General features: G+C 42.9%; 1 protein-coding gene across 1 annotated transcript in view; it reads left to right on the top strand.

The window, feature by feature from the left end:
• frem3 (Fras1 related extracellular matrix 3) overlaps positions 1-21,122 on the top strand; it is a 198,626-nt gene that overhangs the window by 114,403 nt on the left and 63,101 nt on the right. The window contains exons 3-6 of the mRNA XM_051928095.1: positions 679-825; positions 4,320-4,550; positions 7,197-7,322; positions 10,039-10,290. Of these exons, the coding sequence (XP_051784055.1) occupies positions 679-825; positions 4,320-4,550; positions 7,197-7,322; positions 10,039-10,290 (756 nt within the window). The remainder of the gene's footprint in view (positions 1-678; positions 826-4,319; positions 4,551-7,196; positions 7,323-10,038; positions 10,291-21,122) is intronic.

The following is a 21,122-nucleotide window of genomic DNA, read 5'->3' as shown; positions in this document are numbered from 1 at the left end:
ACAGGCTGATAATTACTTTACTTATTTTCTGAATTTGCACCTAGATTATTTTTTCTTTTTCGCTCGTTTTTCTCTCCAAAGCTTTTGACTCTTTTTTCTCTGTGCTGCTTTCTTCTTCGCTTAGTCGTCGACGTTTCATTTATAACGTATTGTCCTTATACGCTTTATATGAGACCCTGGATCTGTGTGTGCTCAAATCCTTCACACGACTGAATGTTTTGCAGATCCATTGTCTTATTTGATATTGGTTGTAAGTAGGGCGTGTCTTGCAAGAATCTCAATGTTCTACGTCATCGCGAGACGGTCCTGAGTCAATATCTTGGCACAATGTCTCATGTTTAAGGTCCTCGCGGGTCTTTTAACTGTCTTCCGTGATCTTAACGTCGAGATCACGTCTCGACGCCCTACTGTTTCTCTCCAGGATTTTTTTTTATAATAGAGAGATGACTATCACTTATATAATACAATAAAGCATATGAAGAAAAGTATTAAAAATGTATATTTGCGACTGAATTGTGCTCTACTTCCAAACAGAAGCCTAGTCTGTCAATCCCAGAATGGCATAATCATGATCCACACCGACAGATGAACTCTGAAGTTGGAGTCATTCTTTTCTTGCTCTTCTGGCTCCTTCATTATCAAATTTAAATTCTTCTTCTTTTTTCTTTTGTACTGCAGGAGGCAACAAATTAAAAAGCCAGCCTTTCCGACTGAACTGGGCTTGGATTTCATTGGAGAAGGAATACTTCCTGGTGGACGAAGACGCCAAATTTCTCGAAGTGACGCTGAAACGGAGAGGATATTTAGGAGAAACGTCTTTTGTCAGTGAGTTTCTGCGGGTTTTGTTTCAAGGGATAACCTATCCAATTTTTATAGACCGTGTTGAAACAATGGCTGGAATTCTTTCATGTAATATCAGTCAAATAAAATAACACCCTGATTATCTAGAGCAGGGGTCTCCAACACTACCGGTAGCTCACCACTCCTTTCCAAGTAGCTCGCCAAAGGGTTAATGAATCCTACATAAATTTGAAAACTTGATTAGTCAAATCAGGGGTGGGCGATCTTTCCAAAAAATCATATCACGAACCTTTTAACACAAAATCACGATCCACAATCTGAATTGCAATCTATCTTTGCAATGTGGCATACACTTGAGTGAATATCCGGACTCAAACTCATCAAGACCTAAGTAACACTTTATTTTAAATATCAAACAAAGTTGAATTCAATTGTTTTGTTGTTCGCTAGCTAAGCAGAGTTAAGGAACATGCCCAGAAGCCGGCGAGTGAGTGAGGAAGGCCCCTCCACTTGGCCCGTTGCTTGGATCTCAGATTTGCGCAAATAAATCGCTACTGCAAGCGAACTGTGATACATAGCGAAATGAGAGAAGTCACAAAATCAACCAGAATATTCAAGCAAATTATAGAAAAAAACCCGATCGAAATCCGTTAAGTAGTTCTCTCATGAAAAGCGGACAGACATACAGACAGACATTGGATTTTATATATTATACACCTTCAAAATAATGTGCAGTTAAAGTCTCAACAGCATTTCTGGAGCTTAGTAGAGTCAGATAACTATAAGAATCTTCACTAAGCAGCTCTGAAAATGTCTGCTTTGTTTGGGTCTCCATATCTCTGGGTGCCTGACATGAATGTCATGAAATCAAAGTTCAGAACAAGACTGACAGACGAACATTTAAATGACTCCATCAGAGTGAACCTGAGTGGCTCCACTCCACCAGACACCTCAGTGCCAGTCATCTGACTAACTAAACAACACATCACACATGCGACTGGACCTGTGAATAAAGTGACACAGTGACATGTGACAAAGTGACAAATGGAGAAGTCATATCTGTGGATTTGGAATTGCATTGTTTTGTTCTGACAGCATTCATATTTTAATTCAATAGTGTGAGATACACGAGAAAATGCATACAGACGTACAAAATGCACTTGCAGGTGAACTCAATATTTGTTTGTGATGTTTTAATGCAAAATGTGAGTTGTGGACCCCAAAATTTTGTAAATGTTCAGGCAAAACAAGCGTATTCAGTTTGTTTGGGTTGAAATAAGCGATGAGAATAAACGTTAGACAATTTATGACTAGCTCTCAGCCATTTTCATTTTGTAAAAGTAGCTCTCAGGGGAAAAAAGGTTGGAGACCCCCTGATCTAGAAGATAGTACTCCACATTTTCAGTTTTCATAAGGTAATGAAAAATGCAATGTTTTAAAAAATTATTTCTTTTTAATAAACAAATAGCCAACACATCACACAAGCAACTGGTCTATACTTAGACAATTCAGTGAGAAGTAACCTAAATCATTGTATAAAGGCTAGACTCACTGGTGTATTTTCACCAGCATCCATTATTCTTATTCTCTTTTGAATACAAAACACATGTCAAGTGCTATCATCAGCAGGAACGAAAAATGTACAGGTCTTCGTCCTCAGGACCAAAGTTCATGGAAACGCCAAGATCTTGTAAAGAGATAGGACACATCCCTTTGAGAGTACAAAGAAAATGAGGGAAAAAGCTCAAAAAAGTCTTCCAGTGGCATGCCTTTGTGCAACATTTGTCACAAATATAAGCCGCTCTATCAAAATCAGCTTTTGTCCAAATGACAGCTCTCTCTGTGCCCACGAGTTAAAAGGTCACTCGACTCAGGGAGTGCATAACCTCCTGCCAGAAAGTTAGGAAAGGTTAAATGCATAAATGATTAGCTCTGAAAATGGCCATTTCATTTGGATATTCACTCTCTTAAAAGCTGCAAAACATTTTTTTGTACTGGTAGTTGTTTTTTTTTTTTTTGTTTTATTCTGAGAGCTATTATGTTGTATAGAAAAAAACATAATTAGCTTGTTTCATTTATAAGTATTTAATCAATATTAATTTGTTTTGCATATAGATGGTTAAGTTATGTCATTTACCTGTAGCGAATAAACAAGCTGCAGTTCTTACTAGAATGTAGGAAAACTTTTGGCCATTCAGCCCAAACAAAGGTCACTAATTCTATCTGTAATGTTTCCATAACCAGTCGGAATAATTTCTCAATTGTGAATTTATTTCAAAGTTATTGGAAATAACAGATGTTACATAAAGTCACTCTTACAACTCCTGAGTTGACTTAACAGCCCAGAACTTTCCTGCAACCACCCACCAGGTCCCTTGCTGCCTGGTCTGCCTGTTTAACTGCCTGATTAATAATCCAACACCTCCCCCCTTAAACTGATTCTAACATCTCAGTAATACTGAATTGAAGAAAAAAATAATAATAATAGTAATGAACAAGAAGGGCGGCATGGTGGTGCAGTGGGTAGCGCTGCTGCCTCGCAGTAAGGAGACCTGTGGTTCACTTCCCGGGTCCTCCCTGTGTGGAGTTTGCATGTTCTCCCCGTGTCTGCGTGGGTTTCCTCCCACAATCCAAAGACGTGCAGATTAGGTGCATTGGTGATCCTAAATTGTCCCTGGTGTGTGCTTGGTGTGTGGGTCTGTGTGCCCTGTGGTGGGCTGGTGCTCTGCCCGGGCTTTGTTCCTGCCTTGTGCCCTGTGTTGGCTGGGATTTGGTGCCAGCAGACCACCATGACCCTGTAGTTACGATATAGCAGGTTGGATAATGGATGGATGGATGGATGAACAAGAACAATATCAATGATAATAATAATATTAATAATCATCATTTATCCAGGTTCGCTTCCCGGGCCCTCCCTGCATTTGCATGTTCTCCCCGTGTCTGCGTGGGTTTCCTCCCACAGTCCAAAGACATGCAGGTTAAGAGCATTGGTGATCCGAAATTGTCCCTAGTGTTTGCTTGGTGTGTGAGTCTGTGACACTTCATAGTGACATAAATACCGTATTAAAGGAGTGACATTTTATTGGAGTGACATAACGATGGAGTGACAAATTGTTATTAAAATTTTATTTAAAAAAACCCAAAAATTATAAAAATTATTAAAAATAACACAACTGAAAGTACCCTCGCCAAAAAAATCGTTGTCGCCTCACCTATCACTTGGATGGTTGGTTGGATGGTTGTCACTCCTTTGAAATTTATATCTGAGGTTTCACTCCTTTGTTATGTCACTCCTATGACATGTCACTCCTTTGAATAGGACTGCCTTAATTAAAGATGTATAAACTGAATAATTTAGAGATGTGTGACATTTATCTTTAACTTCCAAGAAATGACATACTTAATGTGGATACTTAGAAAGTGCAAAAAGAACAAAATGAAGAACTGGTAACATTACAGGTAAGCCTGTCTGCTATATGACCTTCATCTTAACTTTTCTTTCTTCTTGTCATCACAAGGCATTGGGACAAAAGATGTCACTGCTGAAAAGGATAAAGATTTTAAAGGGAAGGCCCAAAAGCAAGTGCAATTTAACCCAGGTCAGAGCACAGCAACATGGCGTGTGAAAATCCTGACGGACAACGAGTATGAGACTTCTGAGACCTTCCAGATTCTTCTATCTGACCCAGTCATGGCAGCGCTGGAATTCCCAGAAATTGCAGTCGTTGAGATTGTGGATCCTGGAGATGGTAGGTATGGGGGAAATTGGCCAGTCAGCCATCCCTGGGTTATGACTATTGTAGTGTGAATATAGAAACTGGGGGTGCACACTACATACGCTGATAAATTTTGATTGCACTGTCAACAGCAACTGCAGTTCCAAGTGACATGTAACGCCCTTTGCTTTCTGGACCAGGCTTCAGCTTCCCTGCAGCCCTGCTCAGAATAAAGTGGGTATAGAAGATGGATGACTGGATGGGTATAACGCACTAAATGTTGATACTAAATTGTGATTTTTTGCCTACTTTAAAAAATTTGCTGGATCAATGTCTTTGTATGGCATTTTTTTTTACCTTTTTTAATATAGTGCATTATGGAGTCAGAAAAGGACATAGCTTATCCTACTAACAGGCAGGAATGAACCCTAGTGCTTCATGGCCCTTAACCTGCAATTGCTAAGCACTTTGAGTAGTGAGAAAAATGCTATATGAATGCAAAGAATTATTATTATTATTATTATTATTTACATGGCACACTCATTCACACGCCCACATTGACATAAACCATAAGAACTTTGACAGACGAGAGGAGACCATACAGTCCAATCCCCTTATTCATTTAGCTAATAACAAAATTGTCTCAACATCATCCAGATCCTCCTTACAGGTTGTCAAGGTTTCTGCTTCAACTTCATGTCTCGGTAGTTTCCAGACTCCCACAATTCTTTGCGTAAAGTGGTGCCTCCTGGCTTCAATCTCAAATGCACTTCCTCGAGTACGTGATTCACGCTTAATCTGGAAGAATTCTGCCGGATTTAAAACCAATTTAGAGTAGCAGTATTTCTGCTAAGTGGAAAAATGGTCAGTGTACAGTACATCTGAAAATGCTCACATCGTAATTCATAACTTTGGTATGAAGTGTCTTCCTAAATTTACATTTATTAACTCAACATTAATATTTGTTTAACACTTGGCGCAGCAAATAACATTACTGCCTAAAAACTCCTGGGCGCCTGGTTTGATACTGGGCTGGAATTCATGCTTCCTGGAGTTTGCATGTTCTCCCTATGCTCATCGCTGGTTCTTTCCTTCAGCCATATTGTCATCCCTTACAGGACAACTCCTACTTATTGCCTTTGCTACTGGCATATTTGCTGGCCCTGACTCTCACTGCCCTTTACTCCAGCTCTTGAGTTTGGAAATAGGCAGAAAGGGAGAGCCAAATAAAGTTTGGCCCAAAAGTGACGAGTAGTAATTTGAATAATCATATTTAATAATTACATTTTATACTAATTGTTTTTGGGTGGCACCATGGAGAGCATTACTACCTTCCTGCTCTGGAGTCATGGTTGCAAGTTTTGCTCTGAGTTTTTAAGTCTCTTCCGTCTTCCCAAATATATAGAGGTTAAATTGATCAGCTTCTACATATCAGCCCAATTTGAATGTGTGTGAGTGTTCTATTAAAAAACTGGCCCACCAAGCATTTCTGGCTCCTGTTTGGTGACTGATGCTGTCAAAGTAGGCATCAGCAAGATCTTTTTTATATAAATCCTCTCTCCTGGTGATGGTTGTAAAAGAGCTGCTGCCAATCCTTAAAGAATGGATACAATAACCCAGTTTGAAAATATAAGAAATGCTTTGGCTATGCATAGACCATCCATCTGATATGTCCATTCTCTTTTAAATCAGGGTTTCTGCATTAAAAGATCTGAAGGACCACCACAATCAGCTTTCTTTTACACAGTGTAAATGATAGAAGGACAACTGCAGTCCCAAAGAATATTAGATAGAGTGCCAACTGAGCCACCCTGTTTAATGCGATTGTCCAAAAAACAGAAGAGATGTTCAGGGGGTGCAGCAGAAATCAGGCTTCTCAACCACCTTCTCAGCCTACTTAACTCACCTCAATAAACTGCTTCTTTGAGCATGTCAGTCACAGGGAGTTCTGACACCCTGAAAGGAGACACCCTCCTCGGGTGAAGACTCAGCTTTATAACATCCTGGCCGGAAGGGGCGGGACATTTGGGACATTGTGGGCGGGGATTGGATGCTCTCATTGAGCATCTTCCCGGTTCATAGAAAAAGAAAGAGATGATACAGTTAGCAACCACACCCCATCTCGCCCCAGGATTGTATTGCATACCTTCATAGAGTCAGGAAGGGGATCCTCGGATGCCCATGTGTGACAACAGTTAACATTTTGTATTTTTCACTGTTGATATTTTCCTGTAGAGTAGTGCAATGATTACCACTGCTTCCTAACAGATCTAGGGATTTGGGTGTACATCTCAGGTATGTTTGTACATTCTGCTCTTGTCTGGGTAAATTTTGCCCAGATACAGTATGCTACTTTCTCCCACATTTTCAAATTGACTGGTGGTCCTAAATGGCATTGTGTAATTAAATATGAGTGCCCATTTTTTCTATGTATTTGTGGGTTAGCCGTTAAACGGACCATGGGTTCTGTCCAGGGTTTGTTCCTGCCTTTTTGCCTGATTTTGCGTGGCTAGTGTAGGGCTCTATACAAACCTGTAAAGGAATAAGCCTGTTTGAAAAATTCATGGATGAATGTTTTTCCTTAGTTCCATTGAAATTATATGATATCCTACTCATTATACAGTGAAAATGCACTTCAAAGTGTTCTTGATGCATAATTCTTCTCTTTGTCTCTTGTAGAATCAACTGTCTTCATTCCTGAGTCCGAGTATAAAATCGAAGAGGATATTGGTGAACTTCTTATTCCGGTAAAAAGATCTGGAGATGCCAGCCAGGAGTTGATGGTCATATGTTTTACACAACAAGGTGAGAGAGGATGTTCCTGGTATTTTGGGCACTTCAGCACACTACGCCTTTTCCATTCCAGTCATGAGATAAAATGATGAGATCTACCAGTACATATCAGACTGGATTAAAAAGTCAAATATTGTTACTTCCCAAAAGGTGACAATTCAATACAGTCAAATACCAAATGGCAATCTGATGTATTTTTCACAAATTATACATACAATACAACACCATACAGAAGAAGTCAGACAATGCCTACAAGAAGACAGCAGAACTATCAGTGTATTGTGCACAAAACATAAGAACACTGTAATTCTGAGAATGTGCCATGAGGTTATGCAGTTAATGGATAAATGTTTATCATGTATTCCAAGAAGCATATTTCATAGACAAAAATCTGTGTGTAGTGCACATGCATTAAAGGCAGTCCTGCTGCTACAGAAAATAAAAAATGATCAGTCTAATATAATGGGTAGATGCAGACAAAGGTTTTACTGAGCTTTGCACAAAATTTAGCATGTTCTGGTCATTACATGTCACCTTATTAATCCACAATAACACTAAATGCATCCATATATTTAAGAGGACATTTGATTCGAACACTTGTGAGTAGAACATGACTGTCCCTTCATGCCCAAGTGACATCTCTGGCTGAATAATAGTAAGAAAGGATGTACTTAATAATCCAGAAGTACAACCTTATTTATTACTTTATAAGAAACCTGTAGTTCTCCAAAGGGTTGGCACACAGTTCTGGCCTTGTTGTTGCCTTGTGCCTGCTCTGGTCACCCAACCAGGCCCATCCAATCTGCAATCCAGAATTGGATTAAGTGGGCTGAGAATGTCATGATAGATAGATAGATAGATAGATAGATAGATAGATAGATAGATAGATAGATAGATAGATAGATAGATAGATAGATAGATAGTGTGGAGACTGGCCCGGACACACACAGGCGGACACTGAAAGTTCAAAACCACACACATGTTTATTATACATAATTATTATATACAAGTGCACACAACCCAGTACTCCGTATCAAATCACCCTTCAAGTCCAGGCCTCACAATGCCTCTCTTTCGTTTGACCGCCTCCATTCCTCTCCTCCGAGCTCCGTCGTCTTCCACCCAACTCCAGCCATCGAATGGAGGGAGGCAGCCCCTTTAAACCTCACCCAGACATGCTCCAGGTGCCTCCCAATGAGCTTCTGCCGGCACTCCCATGCTCTACAGGCATCTGGGTACCCCCTGGCGGTGACCACGGGCCCCTATTGGGTTGAGCTTCCATGCTCCTTTCCCATGGTCCCCATAGCCACCAGGGCAGTCACCCCCTCGTGGTCTGAAAGAGGCGTAATCCCTCCTTCGGTCCTTCCGGGCGTCCTGGCTGGGTACCACCCTCAGCTGCTCGCCACAATAGATAGATAGATAGATAGATAGATAGATAGATAGATAGATAGATAGATAGATAGATAGATAGATAGATAGATAGATAGATAGATAGATAGATAGATAGATAGATAGATAGATAGATAGATAGATAGATAGATAGATAATTTATTTATCCCTGTGGTTAAATTAAAACTTTACAAATCTCAAGAAAAATGTATATATTATGATAAACTACCCCCAAATAATATATAAGAACTTCTGGCCTCATTAGAGATCTGCTGTTATCAATAACTGGTTTGTAGGTAACAGCAAGATGAGGTCAAGCATGATTGAGGTATAGCATGAATGAGTATTAGAGTAACTTATGAGTATGTTAGGATATAAATAAAAATGGTGAATTGACAAATACATGAACGATGGAGATTCTTGAATTTGACTGACTGGAAGTTTCATTTTGTGGATACCTGTGACCCTTAAAAATTGGAATAATTGGTTTCCGTATGAATTAAGCAGTTTATTAAATGAATAGATGGATTCATTGGGCAGGAGGGTCGTCACTGTCGATTTAAAAGGGATTGTCCCGGATCCTTATTTTCACCTTGTAGGTGACGACCCCACATCTGACCCATATTTGTGATCAAGACTCCTCTCCAAACTCAGTAGCAAGGTTTAGATGGGGGAAGGAGAATTCCAGTTATATTTTCATAAAAAGCACTTTCACAAGTTGATTTAAAACCTTAAAAGAATATCATTCAAAACAATACAAGATAAGAGAATTGAATCCAAGATAATTAAAACGGAACAGAACTCACAGAAAAGGAACATGAGTAGAGCAGCTGCTAAATTGAAATACCGTTGAGGATTGTCAGATTCAAGTGTACGTTGACCATCTCTTCAGCTTACTGTATTTTATATAAAGGAGTCATATCCATAATATGTATACTACATGTGACACAGAAAATAAATATGGCAAATTAAAAACATGAGGAGGAGGAAATCTCCTTAGACCTTGCTGTTTGTACCCAGTAAAAACTCACACAGACATGGGGAGAATGCATAGACCCCACACAGCTAACAACCAAACCCTGATACTGAATCTATGAGGCAGCAGTGTTAACCACTGCACCACCATGCTGCATACATGATACTGTATATAATATGTAATCAAAACATTTCTTCTAATGTAAAATAACAAAATTATCATTTTTAAAATATATTCCTGTTAAGTATTAGAATACGGATTGATTAAAATATCAATGATCATTCATCTGTTCTTTTTCTCAACTCAGTTTTTTTAATTGCTGCCAAATCCAATTCCACTTATTCATTGATTGATTCTTTTCAGGTTCGGCGACAGGTACCATACCTTCCACAGTGCTTTCCTATTCAGATTATATCACCCGCCCAGAGGATCATACCAGCATCATCCGCTTTGACAAGGACGAAAGAGAGAAGGTGTGCCGAGTGATCATCATCGATGACTCGCTATATGAAGAAGATGAGTTTTTTAACGTTACTCTGAGCATGCCCATGGGTGGAAAAATCGGTGCAAACTACCCCAGTGCCAAAGTGATCATTGCAGCAGACAATGATGATGGTAAGTCTTCTTATTTAATCGTATTCTTTTGCTTTACTTTGGATTAATCTTTGTTATAAACTGTCACTATAGTGACAAAACCTGTGTGATTGGCAAAAGCCTAACGACATAGGAGCTAGACTGGCACAGAGCAGAAAGGGCAGTCAGTGGCAAAAAGGGGTAAGCTGACACACTTGTGTACTGGTTTTCTAAATGATGCACCCCTTGTCTTGACCTCCATCTTATATGTAGCGTACTTTGCTGACATATTATTTCTGTTGAACAACTGATATTGCTGCAAAATGAGCTCCATATGAGATGGGGGAAATAAAGGTGGATATAGAAAATGAATAGTAAGCTAATTTGGCAGAATCATCATCCTTCTGTTGTGGGGTTAAAAAGGAGTACAAGTCTTGTAAGTGCAATGCAAGATTATCCAGCATCCTGTCCAGGAAAAAAGGTGGTCGCTGGCCAGGAAAGGAGGCCAGAGTGGAAGGACGTGAATGGACTGGCATCACAACCAGGTTGAGAATTGACCCCTTCCCAAGAAGGGAGACCAGAGTAATTGAAGGGCCCGGGGAGATAGTATATACCCCCAGCCCCCCCCCCCCCAACACACTAGTGGTGTGCTAGAGTGCTCCTATGTCTCTGCTTACATTTACCTGCCTGCGGGGCACTATGGGAGTCGTAGACCCATGGGAGAGCCCGACTGCATTCCATGAGTGCCACCGGGAAGCATGGCAGGAATGGACAATCCCTACCCTATGCAACTTCCAGCTAACCTGGAAGTACCTCTTGTGGACCTTGTCAAAACAACAGAAGTGCTTCCAGGGTCCGTGTTAAAAGGGGCCCTCTGCCTCACCTCGTGGAACTGGAATCTACAAGTGGGAGGCAGATTTGGGGCAGCGCTCCCTCCGAAGATGCACAACAACTATCCATCCATCCATTTTCCAACCCGCTGAATCCGAACACAGGGTCACGGGGGTCTGCTGGAGCCAATCCCAGCCAACACAGGGCACAAGGCAGGAACCAATCCTGGGCAGGGTGCCAACCCACCGCAGGACACACACAAACACACCCACACACCAAGCACACACTAGGGCCAATTTAGAATCGCCAATCCACCTAACCTGCATGTCTTTGGACTGTGGGAGGAAACCGGAGCGCCCGGAGGAAACCCACGCAGACACGGGGAGAACATGCAAACTCCACGCAGGGAGGACCCGGGAAGCGAACCCAGGTCCCCAGATCTCCCAACTGCGAGGCAGCAGCGCTACCCACTGCGCCACCGTTCGCCCGCACGACAACTAATCCACCACTATTCACATGACAGGTAGATACGACACAGTCCATTCATACTCGTGAGAAACGATCCAGGGTATAAATGACTTCACAGGGGTTACGTTAAATGGGATACACAGAAACACAGACCTCCACTTGCTGCTTCGCCAACCTTTTTTTTCAAGTTTCCCCGCTGGCACCTGTTTCAGACAACCAATGAGGACAATACCCTTTGGGGCTGCTGGGAAATGGAGTCCTTCCATTGGTAGCACTACTACAGTATTACCCGTCATAGACATCTCCCTGTTGAGCAGCACCATACACTGCATTGAAGCAATAATCTCTCCCATGAAGCCATGAGTGCTTCGAAGCAATAAGGTGGATGGGTCTCCTCGTCAACACCCGATCGAGCCGCACTTCTCACCACATCACCCTTTGTAGACACTTCCCTGATGAGTCACGCCACATACCACATTGAAGGAGTAATCTTCCCCATGATGTCCTGATCTCCTTGAAGCAATAAGGTGAACTGTAGACAACGCCTCACTTCACACTGCATTACTCTTTGTGACATGTCACATATTTTGCATAAAGGTTACAGATCCTGTTGTGTGGTGGAAAGTGGCCAGGGACCACAAGTAATGTAGGGCCTACGTTGAGCAGGAACACAGTGGTTAATGAACACAAAGTTCCTTTGCCTAAAGAAGGGGTGTTGAACGCCAAGCCTGGTGGGCCGCAGTGGCTGCAGGTTTTCATTCCAACTCTTCTCCTAATCAGTGACGAGTTTTCACTGCTAATTAACTTCTTTTCGCTTCATTTCAATAGCCCTGTTTTTAAGGATTCAGTCGTCTGAATTGATTCTTTTCTTCATTAAATGGAAGCCAAACAGAAATGAGATGTGAAACGAGCCGACAGATGACCAACTAAATTGGGGCTTCAAACTCCAACCAATTTCAAGCCGATTCTTGCTGTTACTTAAACCCATGGCTTGTTGCTGCTCTCCTTCTGCCACAGCAGACATTTCCAAAACTGTTTATTTTCTGTTTTTACTAAGAACACCATCAAAATGTTTTGGTGAGTTGAGAGTTCAACCTTACTGAGACCTTCACCTTTCTTTATTTTCAGATATTATGTGATGGGCACAGGTGAGCTGCTCGTGTGGTGGCTTGTCTTGTGTCTCATTACTGTTTGGATGTTAATTAGGGAAAAAGAAACAACTAAGGAGGGCGGCATGGTGGCGCAGTGGGTAGCGCCACTGCCTCGCAGTTAGGAGACCTGAGTTCGCTTCCTGGGTCCTCCCCGCGTGGAGTCTGCATGTTCTCCCCGTGTCTGCGTGGGTTTCCTCCCACAGTCCAAAGACATGCAGGTTAGGTGGATTGGCGATTCTAAATTGTCCCTAGTGTGTGTGCTTGGTGTATGTGTGCCCTGCGGTGGGCTGGCGCCCTGCCCAGGGTTTGTTTCCTGCCTTGTGCCCTGTGTTGGCTGGGATTGGCTCCAGCAGACCCCTGTGTTCGGATTCAGCGGGTTGGAAAATGGATGGATGGATGGAAACAACTAAGGAGCCTGAGTCAAGTTAAGTTAAAACGAAGGCAAAAGAATTTAATTATCTGCAAAACCTGGTCACTAATTAAGAAGATGGTTAGAATGAAAACCTGCAGCCACTGCGACCCTCCAGGACTGGAGTTTGACACCCCTGGGCCATAAAGAATGAGCTGTAGCCACATTATTGGCTAATTGGAAGGATAGGCATTCTGTTAAAGTGGCCACTTAATGAGTATGAAATACATCCTCTTTAATAAAATCCCTGTGTGCGTCCATGTGTCCGTGTCTTCTGGTGAAGTGCGCATGCGTGGGCACGGTACGATGCTTCAAAGCAGATATTTCAAAGGCCGCCTGACGCGTCACTCAAGATAGAAAGGGCAGGACCTATAAAATATCGCGCGGCAGATCCAATCGGATTTCGGTAAATGAGGTAAGACCTAAAACAGAAAACACGAAAAATCCAATCGGGTACTGAGACGTGGAGACCAGCTTCCCCATTGTTGTGCAAGTGTTCACTCTGAGGATGTCAGATTTGCGATTAAGAAGCTTGGCCCGGTAAAGTGTAAAGTAAAAGTAGATTTATTTTCGCGCACATTACATCAGTTGCTGGGGAGAATCTGCTGATTGCCCACTGTTGTGACAGAAAATTAAACGCCATATTAAGGTCAGCAAAGCCAGTATTACTGTCAGAGAAAATTACAGGCATTTTACGGAAAAAATGTAATGAGGTAAAAGGTCCCTTGCCATTTAATATAAAATGTTTCTACTAATGTTTATGGACTACTGTTCTAGCGCCCGTTATTGTAACGGGCTTAATGACTAGTTGTATCATAAATACATACTGCTTAACATAGCTATGGGTGGCGCAGTGGGTAGCGCTGCTGCCTCGCAGTTAGGAGACCCGGGTTTGCTTCCCGGGTTCTCCCTGTGTGGAGTTCCCCCGTGTCTGCATGGGTTTTCTCCCAGAGTCCAAAGGTGCATTGGCGATTCTAAATTGTGCTTTGTGTGTGTGTGTGTGTGTGTGTGCCATGCGGTGGGCTGGCACCCTGCCCGGGGTTTGTTTCCTGCCTTGCGCCCTGGGATTGGCTCCAGCAGACCCTCTTGACCGGGTGATATAGCGGTTTGGATAATGGATGGATTAACATAGCTACATACACAGAAAAATGGTATAAATTAAATGTTGATAGATTAATAGGAATAGGAATGTATAATAGATGTGGCAGGTGATATATAATTTGCAACATAAAAGTGCCATATAAGTTCTGACTCAGAGAAGCCACACAATTAACTTGCTTCCTTTAATTTAATACCCTCATTATTATTAATGAAATGCCTGCTGTGTACCTCTGATGTGAAGCAACCATTAAGATCACCCATGAGCCCAACACACAGAAAGCCATTGTGTGTGCAGGCGCCCTTTAAAAAAAAAAAAAAGAGAGGCGAATTTGTGCAGTGGCAGCGAGGGCGGCATTGGGGTTAAGTTGCTTACAAGCCGCTAACTCAAAAGGAAAAGAGGGCCCAGCAACATGAAGTGACTTTGTGAATGGGCTTCTTTTAGAGTACAAAGGTTTTGGAAACCAGAGCTGATTACTTAAGGAAATTAATGTAACTTGCAATTAAAGGGGGATTCAAAGTGGAATTCAAAAGCAGGAAGATTAATGGACGGCATCTAATCACTGTTTGCTTTGGACAAATTGTCCATTTCCTCCAGCCTTCAAACATAATAGAATACAATGAACGAGAAGAGGTCAGAGGTTAGACAGGGGCACAGGCTTTGGTGCACCTCTCCTCTTCTTGATTTCGAAGGTCTGTAACTTAATTATTCCTAATGCAGTTGTCGAGGACTCTTCTCTTTGCTGACGTTTTTTTATCTTTAACCTTCTATTTTCTAAGTATTGAAGCAAACAGTTAAAAGGACTTTACTTGAAGATTTTGAGCTTTGCTTTAATCTGGCATAGACAGCAGATGGTGAGTCTTTTATTATTAATTCATACACAGGTTTCAAGATTAAAGTATTGTAAAGGAGGGCGGCATGGTGGCGCAGTGGTGGCGCTGCTGCCTCGCCAGTAAGGAGACCTGGGTTCACTTCCCGGGTCCTCCCTGTGTGGAGTTTGCATGTTCTCCCCGTGTCTGCGTGGGTTTCCTCCCACAGTCCAAAGACATGCAGGTTAGGTGCATTGGCGATCCTAAATTGTCCCTAGTGTGTGCTTGTGCCCTGTGGTGGGTTGGCGCCCTGTCTTGCGCCCTGTGTTGGCTGGGATTGGCTCCAGCAGACCCCTGTGACTCTGTGTTCGGATTCAGCGGGTTGGAAAATGGATGGATGGATAGAATTTAGTCGTGTATCTTCCTCACAGATCCAGACATTTTGATTTTTGTCAGAGTTTGGTCAATATCTGTGTGGAGTTTAACATTCTCCCTTTGTCTGTATGGATTTTCTTCAAGTACTCATTTCATCTCCGAGGCATGCATTTTAGGATAATTGGTGACACTAAATTAGTCCACTTGAGTGAGAACACATCTATGTATGATTGTGCCCTATGATGCATTTGGCATAAATTCAAGCTCAGTCCTGCTCCTCTCGCGCTGCGCTTCCAGGGACCATGAAATGCTAGAGTGTGTCTCAATAAGCAGACACAAACGTCGCAGAAAGGTTTGAGGCAGCCACCCGCATATTGTTCCCTGGCTGTAGAAGGGTATAAGTTATGCCACTGATGTGCATAGAGTCGAGTTCAATACGGAACTGTTGGTATGGAGGGAAGATGACGGCTTTAAAAGCCAGAACAGGAAATGAGGTCATCTAGGGCGGAACCGGAAGGGTCCTCCTCCATAGGCTCAGACCCAGATGTGATGTCATCAAAAGGGCCGGAACCGGAAGGGTCTTTGTTAATGTATTCGAGACCGGAAGTGGCGTCATCGTCACCCCCATCCATACCCCCCCCTTCCTGCCCCCCATCCCCACCCACATAAAAACCGAAAGTGACGTCGTCTTGCCCTGGAACCGGAAGTGACGTCATTATCGGTCTGCAGGAAAGCAAGAAAAAGAGTTAGTGCACTCTGCCACCCCCTGGTCTGGTGTGGAATTACTTAAGTTCAGGCCCTTCAGCTGTGACTCGAGAAAAATGGATGGATAAGCTGCACTTTAGTTTTCGCATTAGTGCTTGTGGCGGTCCAGGTTGGCAACTCTCAGACCTGGAACCATCCGTGATATGTTCCAAGGATGGACCAGGCAAATGAGGGCATATACAGTCAAGAAGTGGTGAAAAGTGCTTTGTGCGTTTACTACAAACCTGAGTTCAAGACCCCATAGTGCAAAACAGTTCAGTGCTCCCAAATAGTCAATAAATCAATAGATTATCCATCATAAAACCAGGTGTTCAGATGGAGATTAAAATCAATAAACTAAAATAATAACCCAATAAAACTGAGGTTAAAATCCATGCCAGGATGTGCACCAAAGCTCAGTGCTTCTCTTCACAACTGACGTCTCTGATACTCCCTATTCAGATCTATTGAGCAACAGGCAAGAATATACTGTATCTGTACAGCCTGCAGCCTCCACCCTGGAGTTCCAAGTAAGTGGAGTTGACTCCAGTGGGTGGTTCGTGTAGGCGGAGTTGACTCCAGTGGGCACCAACAGAGTCTAGCTGCAGACCTCCAGAGTGCCACCCGGTTACACTACAGTTAAGACTGGGATTGTGTGAGGGTGGTCTGACTCAGATAATACCAAATACAAGTCAAGTAAGTTAACTCCACCTACGTGGAGCTCCAGGGTGGAGGCTCTGGGATACAGAGATACCTGACTCGCAACAGGCAACGTCTACTGACAGAAGCAGTCAACTCTCACCCGGCCCATGTCCCTTGCTGCTATCTTTTGGCTTCCACTGGGACTTCACAAGGCTTGCTCCCTCTCCCATCCGCTGCCACCACACGGCCTTAAGGTGAGAGCCTAAACGGTCTGCCGGAGCGACCATGTGACTCAAGAGACCTCTTCTGTTTCCTGCTCCAACTCAGAAATGCATTAGTAAGTCCTGGTCTGGAATACTGTGTGCAGATCTGGTCAATAAACTAGAATAAAACCCAATTCAGAGAAGATCAATCAAGGGCATCTCGGATTTGAAGGTTATAGCACAGCCTGACAGGCTTAGGGCAGGGGTGTCAAACTCCAGGCCTGGAGGGCCACAATGGCTGCAGGTTTTCATTCTAACACTTTTCCTAATCAGTGACCAGTTTTGGGCGGCATGGTGGTGCAGTGGGTAGCGCTGCCGCCTCGCAGTTGGGAGACCTGGGGACCTGGGTTCGCTTCCCGGGTCCTCCCTGCATGGAGTCTGCATGTTCTCCCAGTGTCTGCGTGGGTTTTCTCCGGGCGCTCTGGTTTCCTCCCACAGTCCAAAGACATGCAGGTTAGGTGGATTGGCGATTCTAAATTGGCCCTAGTGTGTGCTTGGTGTGTGGGTGTGTTTGTGTGTGTCCTGCGGTGGGTTGGCACCCTGCCCGGGATTGGTTCCTGCCTTGTGCCCTGTGTTGGCTGGGATTGGCTCCAGCAGACCCCCGTGACCCTGTGTTCGGATTCAGCGGGTTAGAAAATGGATGGATGGATGACCAGTTTTCACTGCTAATTAACTCCTTTTCCCTTCATTTTACTAGCCCTATTCTATTTTTAAGGATTCAGTCCTGTAAATTGATTCCTTTCTTCATTAAATGACAGCCAAACAGAAATGAAATGTGAAATGAGCTGACAGATGACCAGCTAAACTGGGATTTCATACTCCAAACAATTTCACTCCAACCAATCTCTTAATGAGAAGCCAGTTCTTGCTGTTAATTAAGCCCGTTCTTTAATTCCATGGCATGTTGCTGCTCTCATTCTGCCATAGCAGACATTTCCAAAACTGTTGATTTTTCCATCAAGATGTTTTGGTGACCTGAGCAGATCAGCCTTACTGAGACCTTCACCTTTCTTTATTTTCAGATATTGTGTGAATGGCACAGGTGAGCTGGTCATGTGGCGACTCGTTTTGTGTCTCATTATTGTTTGGCTACTAATTAAGGAAAAAGAGACAACTAAGGGATCTGAGTCACGTTAATTAAAATTAAGGCAAAAGAAGTGAATTAGCAGCCAGAACTGGTCACTAATGAAGAAGATAGTTAGAATGAAAACCTGCAGCCACTGTGGCCCTCCAGGACCGGAGTTCGACACCCATGGCTTAGGGGAACACCTTTGAAAAGAAAAGGCATTTCGACATCTTCAGAATTCACAAAGTCAATCAGTAACGGTGAGTAATAAATAGTGTCCTCAATGAATTAGCGGCCATAACAGCTCACGAATTAAGAAAAGGGTTAGAATGAAAACCTGCAGCCTCTGAGGCCCTCCAGCACTGGAGTTTGAGATCCCTGCTATAGACAATAAATACGCAGTGTGACAGATAGGGGGCGCTATCGCTCCCTTGAACCCTCGAATCAAACGCCAGACACCAGATAAAAGTCCAATTCTTATTTATGTTATAATAATAATGTGCACAAAGCACCCTCCACTCCACAATACTCATAAATCTCCAATAAACTGTACTCAATAAACAATCCTCCACTCCCAGACGCTTAGTCACCCTGCCTCCCAACTCGGCTCACTGCTGGGATTTCCCAGAGTCCTTTTAAAGTCTTTGACCCGGAAATGCTTCTGATCCCCCCAGTCCATGTGATTCCTAGCACTTCCGGGTCAGATCAAAACTCCTCTTTTCTTGAGCTCGGAAGTATATCATTTCTTCCATTTCCGCAATTGTGAATTACTTCCGGGATATATGGAAAGTATTAAGTCCCTGGGCCTCCCTGCAACGTCCTCCGGTGGCCCCCATGGTATCCAGCAAGGCTGTGACGAAAGACTCCAAGTTCCATGATCCCCTGCTGGAATTCGGGGCCCTTCCATATTGCAGGAATGGCTCCGTCTGGCAGCTTGGGGGGTGTTGGCCGGGATATATGGCCGGCAATCCCTCACAGTAGTCAACAACCGAGTGAGTGTTATAAACACACAGGCAGCTGCATTTGTGAGGCAGTATTGCTAACCACTGCACCGGCATGTTTCTGTGGTCATACAGTAGTGTAGACACAATCCACACAGAAATGTTGGAACACCTACCAGGTCGTACCGTTTAATTCTTTAAACAAAGCCAAACAAAACAAATGCGTGATGGCGTTTCAGAACTGAAACATATAGGCTGTAGCCTTCTCTTCACTCAATAATGCTGTTCAGTCTAGCAGGCCTTGTCTTTTTGTGGAGCTCCGTCTTTCAGTCTGGCTTGACTCAAAGTGAAATGCCATCACCCATGGATGCCCGGCTTTATAAGACCTAGCCCGGAATGGCGTGGAGTCAGTTGCCCTCATGAGGTGTCTTGTGGGAGCTCTGTGGGGGTAGAAACAAGTCACATAGCTAGCAACAGCACCCCCTCTCATTTTGGAGTAGTATTACATGCCTCAGCTGATCCCAGAAGGTCTCACGTGCAATGGAGAAACCTAGTAACTGCCATTTTTTTTATTAGTTTTTGGAATTACTAGGTCTTTCCTGATGTTATAAGGTAGCAGTGATGGCCAAATACGTCTTCATTCCGGTCATAGCACAATGGAAGGAGCTGGTATGTACACAGTATTTTTACATACTGCAAGACAAAAACCTGACCAATGCAGAAAGACCACCCACCAATGAAAACATCAGATTATGATCACATGACTTAAACGCTGCGACTGCGTGATTTCAATGGCAGGTGTGTGATAAAAAACAATATCATGTACGCAGTGGCGGACAGTGCATTTCACACCAAGGCCTTCATTAGTGCTCCGTCTAAATCAACCCGCCCCTCAAAAACTAATTTATGGTTATAAAAACCATCTTAATATGCAGAAATACAGTATAAAGAGCCGTTGCATCGCAGATAAATAACTCCTATAGCCACGATAAATGCCTTTATTGAATAGACAAACCAGGGGTGAACAAGTTCCTTCTACTACAGCTACAGCCCATGACACACATAAAAAACATCAATAATAACTCATAAACTTGAAATATTATTTAGGAAAATCGCAACATTTTACTCACCAAAAATTTGGATTATTTGTAAACAAAATCCATCCTCCTCTCTTTCCTCAAAAACAATTCAATTACTCTGTCGTACAGATTATCCGTGCGCTTCAGTTCCATCACAAAGTCCCTTTCTATCACCATCGAAGCTAATGCTGAAAGTCAAACCTGCCCTGTCGTATTTCTGGCATAAGTTTAAATTCGCCTCAGGGCTGAAAATGTCCGTTCGACAGAAGCAGTGGACATGGGAATGCTCACTGCCAAACATACCAATGTGTACAGTTGCCCCATGATGCTCTCATTCAGATTTTTATATTACACCATCCTATCCAATCAACAGGTCTAAATACGGTGACGTTGCCGTACGCCTGCTAGAGGGCCCTAGTGAAACAAACTCAAAATCTGATTGGTTGAAGCAACGGTTTAATCGACATTTATTTTGTGTTAGAGGGCCTGCAGAACGGATTGTGAAGGCCTCCCGGGCAGACTTCTTTGACTTTGACCCTGCCTGGCAACAAATGATGGCTGAAATGTGATTGGTTAAATGCTTTAATACGAAAATACATGTCTGGAAGCAGCACAACCATCAGAAAAGCTATGAAAAGAAGTGGACAGACTATTTGGAATTATTTAATAAGTATTCATGGACAAAATATAATTAACATCAGTTTGTGATTCAGATATTTTTTTAGGCCAGCAGAGAAGGCCTTGCAGGCCCTGACGGCCCGCCACCGCGTGTATGTGAAACTCGGGGGAAAAATGAAATCTAGAGATCATTAATTATAGGGGAGACAAAAACTTGAAAAATGTGATATACGAGGTTTTCCCGTAGTTTTTTAGAGAGGTGACCCTCTGATACAAATGCCCGACACTTCCCATCATGGAGTGTTACTGCGAAGAAGAAGTAGTAAAAGTAAGAATTGAAGAAGAATTAAAAGTAAGGCAGTTGGGCCCTCTAGTGGCT

The sequence above is a fragment of the Erpetoichthys calabaricus genome, chromosome 5 (genome assembly GCF_900747795.2).
Source record: "Erpetoichthys calabaricus chromosome 5, fErpCal1.3, whole genome shotgun sequence".
Classification (NCBI taxonomy): Eukaryota; Metazoa; Chordata; class Cladistia; order Polypteriformes; family Polypteridae; genus Erpetoichthys; species Erpetoichthys calabaricus.
This window is presented reverse-complemented; position numbering and strand designations above follow the sequence as displayed.